We start from the raw sequence: 11037 nt of genomic DNA on the forward strand, positions 1-11037 counted from the left end.
CACGACATCTTTTATTTCTCCTTTTCCTGTGGTTTTCCTTTAAACGTACCTTCATGGTCGACTTCTTCTTGGCTAATGCGATTAATGCAAGTGTAGTGACTGACATTTGACACGTAGTACTGAATGATCCAAACCTAGGTATTCCTTCTCGGATTTTTTGGTTATATTACACATTTTGATATTCATGAGACCGCATGAGAGTTGAAGCTGACAGCACTTATATTTAAGAATAGGTAATTTTTATAAGCTAGTTAAACGTGTGTTTCAATGAAGTATCGATAATTCTTTTATTGTGTACATCTTCTGGAGATTATTATCTACCATTTAAATACATCTCTGCAGCTTTGCGATAAGGCGCAAGCTTGACGCGAATCCTATGTTTTTTATTATTGCAGCTGCTATGAATCTCTAATGTTAATGACGTTATGCTTATATGGAATATTACAAATATTGATAAGATATTTTTTCAAATAAAAAAAATCATGTCAAACATATAAATGGCAATGCGATCAATACGAAAGATCAGTATAGTTTTCAGCATAGCCATGAGAGATATTTCTAGTCAAAATTTCAATTGTATATCTCCTTCACCCACTCAAAGAAGAATGGGCGGAAGGTAAGAACTGATTATTGGCTTCATATTGTGAATCAACTTAACATTAACCGCTTGTTCATTAGTTTAGACTGTTTAGCTTTATTTAGAATTTTTTGTTTATTATGCAAATGTTACTCCAGTTGTGGCAGGTACTCTGTTTACATTAGTACTGTTGAATTTAACATTTACTGATTAACATTTGAACTTGAACTTTTAGATAAAAAGTATTGTTTCGAGTTTTCTTTGAATATAAAGGTTGTAATATGTGTTTTGTTGATGTTAGATTTTATTAACAAGCTAGTGAAAATATCATTCTTTTATTAATGGGCAATATCATATTGGTTATTTCATAACTGTGAGAGTCCTCATTTTTTCATTGTTAATATTAAACAAATATTTTTCTTTGTAGAATGTATCTAGAATACATATAAAATATAAATAGCTTTATTTCATATATTGTCAATATAGTAATACTGTCTGTATTATGTTGATTTGTGTCCGTTATTAGTTGCCCTTCGCATTCCTAATAGATAATGTCTTTTACATTTTTTTTAAAGGAAAATGGCAAAGTTAATTGATGGTAAGAAAATTGCCAATGAAATCCAGGAAGAACTGAAAAAGGAGATCTTGAAATGGTGTGATGCTGGAAACAGAGCACCTCAATTAACTGCAGTGTTAGTAGGGGAAGATCCTGCAAGTGATACATATGTTAAAAACAAAATGAAAGCGGCACAGAATGTTGGAATAGATAGCATAACGATAAAAATTCCAGCTGATATTTCTGAAAATGAGTTACTGCAGAGAATTGAAGAATTGAACAATGATCACAGTATTGATGGAATATTGGTAAAAACAATTGAGTATTGAATACGCATATGTGATGAATTGTACTAATTTCTGCATTTTTTCTTTCTGTTATAATTATAATTATTTATGTATTATTTTAGATACAACTCCCATTGCCCCAACATATTAATGAAAGAAATATTTGTAATGCGGTCAGTGCAAGAAAAGATGTAGATGGCTTTCATGTTGAAAATATTGGAAAGTTCTGTTCAGATATGAATTCATTTATTCCTTGTACACCATTAGGTGTGCAAGAGTTAATTAAAAGGTACATTTTGTTTAGAGATGAAGTAAAAAATTTAACCTGAGTACAATATTACAATGTCTGATGGCGATTTATCACTAGAAAGTAATAAATCCTTATATCAAAATTTTTTGTTCAGATCAGGAATAGAGACATTTGGAAAAAATGCAGTTGTAGTAGGTCGTTCTAAAAATGTTGGAATGCCAATGGCTATGCTCCTTCATGCTGATGGTAGGAATGAAACACATGCCATGGATGCAACCACAACAATTTGTCATAGGTTTACTCCACCCGAGCAGTTGGCCATGTTTTGTAAAACTGCTGACATCGTAGTCACAGCAACCGGTAAGAATTGTTTTTTCTGCTACTTTATTTTATCTCATGCAGCCCATAGATCTTCAGTAGTAAAATTGTGTAGCAGTCCTTTTTTTTTTCAAAAAGCTTTTTGTAACTGTTTTTTCTGACACTTTTTGTAAATAATCTAAATATTCAGGTGTTCCTGGTCTAATTAAAGCGGACATGATTAAACCTGGTGCAGCTGTGATTGATGTTGGAATAACAAGAATACAGGACCCAGTCACAGGAAAAAATAAGCTTGTCGGTGATGTTGATTTTGATGCTGCAAAGGAGGTTGCTGGGTACATCACACCTGTGCCAGGTGGAGTTGGCCCGATGACGGTTGCGATGTTGATGAAGAATACTTTCAAAGCAGCGAAGTACAATGCAGAATATAATAACCGAAACAATGCATAAATTGCTTGTATATTGATTGCATTATATTTATCAAACTAGTAAACAAATGGCTCATCATATACATAACACTTGTTAAAAACTAGTAGACAAAACAATTTAAAGAAAGGTGCTTGAAATGTTTAATATGAAATATTTTGTTGTTTATAAAATAAAATTATAATATAAAATAATTTATAATATAAATAAAATTTGTATTAAAAAAAATTGTAGCTGAAATATTTTTCATATGTTACAGAAATATTAAAATCAGAAGTAATCCAATGAACTAAAATTCTTATTGTGGCAAGTACAAATTAAAAAGTTTTCTATAACTTTGTTTATAAATATTTATTTATTTAACTCTTCAAAAAATAATCTATTATAAAATATTACATAAAAGGTACAAATCATTTCTATAAAAATAAACAATAAATATGTTATTATTTATAAAGCATTAAATAGTCTGAGTCTAAACTTTTAGGTGATAACAAAAATCACATTATTATCGATGCTGTTACCAAAATATTGTTAAAGTATATCACCCTACTCTGTTAATAAATGTTGAGAAAGATGTAATTTCTGATGTAAAATTCCTGTGAGCAAAGCCTCTGACTTCACTATAGGAGGAATATATTTTCTACCGGTTTTCTTAGGCCAAAACTTTTTATCCTCTTCGCAGGATATAATGAAAGATGGATTTTTAAATCCACTTCGTGGACTAGTTGTCACGAAAGTACCCCCGCAACTTTCAACAATATCTGCAATTGATTGTGTTAATTTCTCATTGCTCATTTATCCGTCTATATTATATATAATATGAATGGGTATACCCAAGCATGCCATACACGTGTATAAAAAGTTTTTATCACTATCTATATCATAAAGATAGTACTTGGTATTACCAACATGAGTTTTGAATTTAATTACTGACCTTTTGTTTCTCGTGGCAGCGGGAGAATGCTCTTTGTGCCCATAACTGTATAGTCCTTTAATAGAGGACTACCTTGAGCTCGTTTTAAAGCGTTTTTCAAATTAAATTTGTATTTTTGTTCACCAGCTTTATCTTTTGTTATATAATCCCATGGATCTGCAAAATGATAACTCAATGATAACTTAAACTTAAATTTAGTATTTCTTCAAATACTTAGTTATCATAAAATTACCTAAAAATTTATGTACTTTCGAAGACTGAATCAACCAGTCTACCGATACAATGGGTATTCCTTTTGCAAGACAACATAAAAACTTAACTGTTCTAATTATACGAGGAGCTATCAAAACGGTACATTGATTATGATTCTCAACAATGATTCCTCCTGTAATATGTTAAAAAAATTAAGAATAATATAATATTTTTAAAATAATAATACTGACAAACCTAATTTAGTTATAAGATCAGGCAAGGTATCATCGCTTACTGAAGTTATTAAAATTTTAAAATTACTACCACTCTTTTCTGAAATACTGGATGAAGTATTAGATTTTGAAACTTGCTTTGGGTCTATATGTTCATTTTCCTTCTTCTAAAAAAAAAAAAACGTATAAGGTAAGAATTAAATTATATAAATGAACAAAATTACCTTTTTACAAGCATTTTCAACATCAGAATTTTCTGATTCTCTACTATGGGACAATTGTCTTTTGGTTTGCCTTTGATAACTAGTATTAGAATTTTCTAAGTGATCCGCTTTGAGAGAAATACTTTGAAGCTAAAAATAGATATATGGGTAATAAATGGGATGGTTGATTGATTTTCAATAGAGTTTAGACTTTTAGATTTACACTCACAAATTTATTGTCCGATACATGAATGCTGGGCATTCGCTTTCGACTGCTTTTTCTTTGATTTGTAGTAGAAACTTCTACATTTTTAGAACATTCCAGAACTGAATCAATGTCACTTGTTTTCTATAATATATGGAATTTAATATATATATATATATATATATATATATATATATATATATATATATATTAAACATAAATATATATTAAAGTGGTCCTTAATATGGACATTTTCAAATTTTCCTTGCTCCCAGGAGCTCAAATGGTTCCAAATTGATAAAAAAAAATCTCTAAAAGTTGTAGCTCTTAATATCAACTTTTAGATAGAGCGCAATTCAATTTCAGAAATTTTAAAAATATTTTTTAGATATAACTTAGTGTGACATAAATTGTCATTTTTGATTCATTTATCGCTAAGTTATATCTAAAAGGCATTTTGAAAATTTTTGAAATATTTTCATGCTAATTACATACAAAACTTTGATTAAATTGCACTCTATCTAAAAGTTAATATTAAGAGCTATAACTTTCAGAGAATTGTTTTTTATCAATTTGGAAACATTTGAGCCCTTGGGAGTAAGGAAATTCGAAAATGTCCATATTAAACACCACCCTATTGTTGTTCTAGATTAGCTATATAACATAATTTTTCTGAATCCCTTAGCAACCTATATCTCAAAATAAAATCAATTACAATTTTTAATGTGAGTGTGTATATATGTTTTTATAGTGTATGTAGTTTTTTAAATTTCAGTCTTTGAAGGTTTCCGAAGAAGAGGCCAAAAAAAATTTATTGTTTTTTTTTTATTCTTTTGTAATAAAAAAGGCTATCAATTTCAGAAAAATAAAATCATAGAAAATATATATATACTAATAATAATTATACCAACATTTTTGGAAATTATTGGGCTCGTAGGAGTTTGTGACTCTAATTTATCAGTTTTATGTTTTTTATTGTTATATCTTAGGTTAGTATTTGTACAAACTCCGGAACTTTCTGATTTCTCTTCCAAATTTAATTCATTTCTTTTCTGAAAAAGAGTAAATACTTATGTAGAATATATAAATACAAGAAATACAAATGTGCAAAACTAACCTTTGAAATACTAGATTTTGAAGAATGCTGTGACTCATTTTGAATATTTTTCACTTTCCTGCTGCTTTTCCTTATGTTTATACCCGAAGTGCTGTTTACATCTTCAGATTTTGATCTATCCAAATTAATATCGTCTTTCTTCTGTAAAAATTTAATTGTAAAATAAATAAGTGAATAAAGTGATGAGAACGCATTAATAGAAAGGCAAGTTATAAGATAAACTTAACGTAATAATACTTAATTACAGGTGTTATATATATATATATATATATATATATATATATATATATATATATATATATCTATATAAATATATATGTATATAGTATTTATTCACCATTTTGGAGATAACTGGACTAGAATTATTAACTGTTTGTTGTCTGGCACTCTTCCTTTGTGATGCTCCTGACAGTTTTTCTTCTTTCAAATTTTCTTCGAGTAAAATTATTTCTTCATCCTTCTAAAAATTGATAAAAAAAAGTAATAAGCATTAGAATTTGAAAGTAATAAGTAATAAGCAAAATAAATTTTGAAAAATTTAAACATAAATTCTATATTTGAAGTTTAATTAAGCATGCCTATGTTAATACATTCTTCCTAGAAGTACATGTTTAATTTAAATAATTCTTTTTTTACCAGTGAAATTGATAGTATTTTATATATACTCTCAATAATACTTTAAATCTATGAATTATAACAATATAGGTATCATAGTAATAGATTAGTGTATTTCTATATTCATTTGTAATAGTGCTATCTATATATATCAAAATATAATATTAACCTTTTTAGAAATAGCTGGGCTACTAGACGTTTGCGTTTCCAGTTTGCCAGAAACTTGTTTTCTGCTACTTTTTCTTCGCTTTGCATCCAAATTTTCCAGGCTTTCAGAATCCATGATCTTAGTAGCAGTTTTTACCTAGAAACAACAATATATAAATGCCATATTTTGTATTGCTTAAAACATTGCAAGTCTACCTTTGACGTTTTGTTCTCAACTGGATTCACTGATCCTCGATCTATGAATAAAGTTTTATCACTTTCTGAATCTATATTGTTCAAAGAACTTAATACAACTTTTGGTACAAGTTCCTGACTTTTATGTCCTATTTTAGTATTTGCAGTAGATGTAGTCACTGCATCATCCTGTATATTCCTTGATGAGTTTGCTTTACTATTACTTAGCTCCTTATAAAATGAAGAATCAGCATCCACTTCAGTACTTTTAAGATATTCAGATACCTTTTTTGAATTTTTGTCTGGTATTTCAGTGCTTGATAAATCTTTAATTTTCTTTTTGTCTAGTTTTTTAACATTTCTAGTATACTTCTTTGTTTTCCTTACAGGAGAGCCCATTGCTTCATCTGTATCATCTTCCGTATCACCAAACAAATTGCTCAAGTTTTTACCCTTCTTTTTTTTCTGTGAATTGCGAGCACTTTTTTCATTCAATACTTTTCGTTTTTTGGGCTGTTTATTTTTAGCAATAGATAATTCTTCTTCATTCTCTCTCTTATTCTCATTATCGGAACTATCTCCAAAAATCTGCTGAGGTTGTATCGCAGAACGAATTTTTTCTGCATCAATTTTCATAGAATTTTCTGCCATAAGTTCAGCCTCAGAGTCTTCTATGCTTTCATCACTTATACTACGATGTGAAACAATAGTGTCATACGTTTTATTTTTAATCAGATTTAAGGATTCATCACTTCCATTGTTGTTAAATTTTTTGTTGGAAACCATAGGAGTGCTACTGATGTAAGATGATGCATGAGGTTTCTTACTAAAGCAATTGGATTTTGCATCACTTGCTATTTCACTGATTGAGGTTATATTAAAAGATTCTGATGCTTCACTTATTAGAATTTTATTGGTATCCAAATTAATATTTTCACATATTTGTGGAGAAGACCGAGCACTAATACTCGATCGCGGAAGCATGATTGTAGTTTGGTCACAAATACTGTCTTCAGACATTTTTAGCTCAGATTCACATTTATCAATTTCATCTTTAGAAGAAATACTCTTATTATATTTGTTAATACCACCTTTACAAGACTTACTGTTTACTTCTGTTGACCGGTTTTCATCTGGTTTCTGAACATGATTTTTCCTGGAATTACGAGTTTTTCTGACATTGCTCTTAACTGTAGAATCTTGATTTGCGTTGATTACTTCAGGTACAGGAGCTGTAATAATTTGTGTAGGCATATCAGAAATATCATGTGTTAATTTAGTAGGCTGATTAAATGTATCACTGATATTTGAATCCAATTCAGATTTGGAACTGGATTTTTTTGAACTATCAAGTTTTTGTGTTGGCATATTCCACACTTCATCATGATCAACAAGTTTTGCAGGCAATTTTTTTTTCCGTTGAGAAACTCTACAAATCGGGGTAGGAAGTTTTTGAGTGCATTGATCAGAAATATCTGTAAACTTATTTTTATCAGAATATTTATTTCCGCTATCATTAGAGATTGGTATAATCTGTGTGCATGCATCAGATATGTCTACTTCTATTTGCTTATCTACAACAAATCTTTCATCTTTCATAGCACAATCTTCTTTGTCTTCATTGTTTACAAGACTTGTAGCCGCATTGTTTTTTTGCAAACTTTCAGATATCGAAGTGGGAATTTTTTGAGTGCAAGCATCTGACAAGTCATGAATCATTTCTTTGCTTTTCTCTGTGTGAATCAATTTCTTTTGCAAATTTTCAGATACTGAAGTAGGAACTTTTTGGGTGCAAATATCCGATATATCTATTTCTGTCAAGTTCTGCTCTGTCATGTCTTTGCTTTTCTCTGTATGAATCAATTTCTCACTTCTTTCAGTAACAATTTCAGCATCCGTGGGATGTATGTCCACAACAGTAGTGCTTGGACTGATTCTGATATTAACTGTTGGCGAAATATTTATACCATTCACATTCTCTCCCTTACTTTTTGATATGTTCAATCCCTCATCGATATCTTTGGATGCTTTATCCAAAAATTCAATACTTTTATTAATATCTAGTTCATCATTTTCAGCAGGTACCTTTGGTTTAGTCTCTTCATTATCAGAATTTTCAATACAATCTTCGCAGTCTGTTATATCGTTATCCTAATAAACAATTTTTAAAAAAATGTAAATAAATGTATAGCAGATAAAAATATGCATTAATAGTCTAATGTTCTGAAAGTGTTCTTTCTATGCAATTAACAACAAAAAATTGTGTTGTATGATTCACAGATTTATTTAACACATAATGAACTCAAGGATAATATTCACATGTTTAAAAAAATTCTAATCACTTTAATCAATACTGTTATGAAAAATATTTTTTTTTCATTAATTATTAAAGTTTTATTGTAGTTTCAATGCTTTAAACCATGTATATCTACCTTTCCTAAAAAAATCCTGGAAACTATGTAGGATGGAACAGGTTCGACCTGTCTGTTAAGTGTTAAGGTAAATGACAAAGTCATATTTGATTTCCTATCAATTTTATCAATGTTATTCTTATATGAAGAAATGAATTACTTGAATGTGATTCAATAAAAGAAACATATTAAAAAAGTGTAACAGTTCATTACTGTTGTTAATGTGAAATGTATAAAAAGTAGAGCTCAACATATTTTTTAAAAAATAATTTCACTTACAGATTTATTGTTAGTTCCCTCAATAATAATATCATTATCCACTGCTTTCTCTACTGACTTTGAAAGATCAGAAAATGACCTTAATAGGCATTGTGAAGAAACAATCTCATAAACAGAAGAATTACTGTCTTCTTGATAATTAATTATTTCATTTAAATCAGCATCACAAGTATTATTTGACTTTGACATTTGATCTGTATCATCAAGTTCACTATCGGCAACAGATTGATAAAGAACAGGAGTGTCCTCAGCAAAATTTTGTGTTTCAGGCACAAACATTTCTTTATCACTTAAAGATGTATTATCATCATGTAATGTTTCACTTAATATTAGCCTGTCAGAACTATCTAACAGACTATTTTTCTGGCATGTTGCTTTAGGTGCAATATTTGATACCTGTGTTTCTGCTTCATGTATTGAAGCATCAGAAAATTTGATCTCATTGGAATTTGTATTTCTTTTTGAGTCAGAGAGTTCAATAACTGTTTTAGGTGATAAAGACCTAGAACTGCTACTTTTCAATCTTCTGTTAGATAAAGAACTATCTAAAATAGGCGAAGTAGAAATAGCTAACCGGTCAGAATCCTAAAAAAAAAATTAAAAATAAAATATATTGAGTAGCCCAAGCAAGGAAAGAAAGATCAAGACATAGACAATAGAGATCAATTACTTATTTCATTTGAAATTATAGTATATGGTAAATCAAAGCTAAATAGAAGATAAAAACTTTTGTCATACATCTGTTGCATCAAAATTTATTTGAGAATCTGTACTCGATTCCAAGACTTTTTCTAATGGATTGGCTGGCCGTGAAAAATTTTGAATAGGCGGTTTCTGTGATTCCAATTCCATCTTGAAAGAAAGAAAACAAATTAAGACCTTATTAATAATAATTATATATATATATATATATATATATATATATATATATATATATATATATCATGAATGGTAGACAAAGGATAAGGGAATCATTTATTTATGGTGGCTCTCAAACCATGCGCCTGTCTTCGGGTAGACTACCATTTATTATTATTATATATTAAAAATATATTGTACTCATCCAAATCATTACCTCATCAAAGAAGTACTGCCCAGAAACATTGCCAAACTTCAAAGTCGATTTATGTTTTAAATCATAGTGATCATAAGGTAAAAGTGGACCCTACAAAAATAAAACTTAATAAGTGGCAAAATTATAGTGATATCAATCAATACAAAAAAACAGACCTCAGAATCAAGTATAGTTTTATTGGTAGAACGGAGATCCAATATAACATGTCTGTGATCATAGACTCTAATAACAGCATGGCTCTGTGAAACTGTCTGGAATTGATTATATTGGTGAATAATTAAAAAGGCATAATATATAAAAATATAAATACATATAATATATACCGGATCATCAATAAATATATCAGACGTTCTTGTATCTCTGCCAACATTGTTGATGCCTGTAAATATAGGATAACTGGTTCCTAAAATATATAAAGTAGCAACCTAAAATTCATAAATTGTCTTTAATAATAGAGTTTTAACTGGTTGTATTCATTTAAATGTAATTACTTGTTGCTTGTCATTTTTTGTTTCTTCACAAATCCTTTGCGTACAATCAAACATTTTGGAAATTTTATCTGTCACTTTTAATAATTATTGAACGTAATAATTGATCAAATTGCCTCGTCGTGCAGTTGAAAATCTAAAATAAAAAACAACACTTTTTCGCCAAAAATAATAATCACAATAACTGTAGTTCACCAACATACGAAAACAAAATAATATGTAAATTATATCGATACGCAGAGAGAGATTTGATAGTAAAACCGAGATAAGACAAATACATATTCATAGATAAATAATCATATTTTAAATCAAATAATTTTATTTTAAATTTTAATAAAATGTGTCAAAACACAAAAACAATAACACGGAGAAATAATAACTGATTTGTTTCGACACGTTATTAATCAACCAAAATACGTTGTTTCCTCTTTTAAGTTTAAATAAAAATTTTAAAATTACATCATATCGTATTTCACCAGTATTAGCAATTAATTCTAAATTTACGAGACTGAAGAATTTATTTAAATAA

General features: G+C 28.8%; 2 protein-coding genes across 2 annotated transcripts; one reads left to right on the forward strand and one right to left on the reverse strand.

The window, feature by feature from the left end:
* The first annotated feature begins 403 nt into the window (after positions 1-403).
* Positions 404-2543, forward strand: LOC113365739 (bifunctional methylenetetrahydrofolate dehydrogenase/cyclohydrolase, mitochondrial-like). Its single transcript, XM_026607276.1, has 5 exons — positions 404-616; positions 1153-1441; positions 1543-1709; positions 1825-2030; positions 2179-2543. Exons 1-5 carry the CDS (start codon positions 498-500, stop codon positions 2436-2438), a joined length of 1041 nt encoding a protein of 346 aa, XP_026463061.1. The 5' UTR covers positions 404-497; the 3' UTR covers positions 2439-2543.
* A 341-nt stretch (positions 2544-2884) lies between these two features.
* LOC113365768 lies at positions 2885-10644 on the reverse strand. The gene is made up of 17 exons (XM_026607315.1): positions 10512-10644; positions 10344-10445; positions 10176-10271; positions 10021-10110; positions 9684-9797; positions 8946-9530; positions 6277-8406; positions 6083-6217; positions 5636-5758; positions 5299-5439; positions 5093-5233; positions 4206-4325; positions 3998-4126; positions 3796-3940; positions 3581-3733; positions 3349-3504; positions 2885-3175 (listed from the first exon to the last, which is right to left on the reverse strand). Exons 1-17 carry the CDS (start codon positions 10563-10565, stop codon positions 2961-2963), a joined length of 4629 nt encoding a protein of 1542 aa, XP_026463100.1. The 5' UTR covers positions 10566-10644; the 3' UTR covers positions 2885-2960.
* Positions 10645-11037: the final 393 nt, after the last annotated feature.

This window comes from Ctenocephalides felis, unplaced genomic scaffold (genome assembly GCF_003426905.1).
Source record: "Ctenocephalides felis isolate EL2017-DRISC unplaced genomic scaffold, ASM342690v1 CF-g0.4_SCAFFOLD_00517, whole genome shotgun sequence".
NCBI lineage: Eukaryota > Metazoa > Arthropoda > Insecta > Siphonaptera > Pulicidae > Ctenocephalides > Ctenocephalides felis.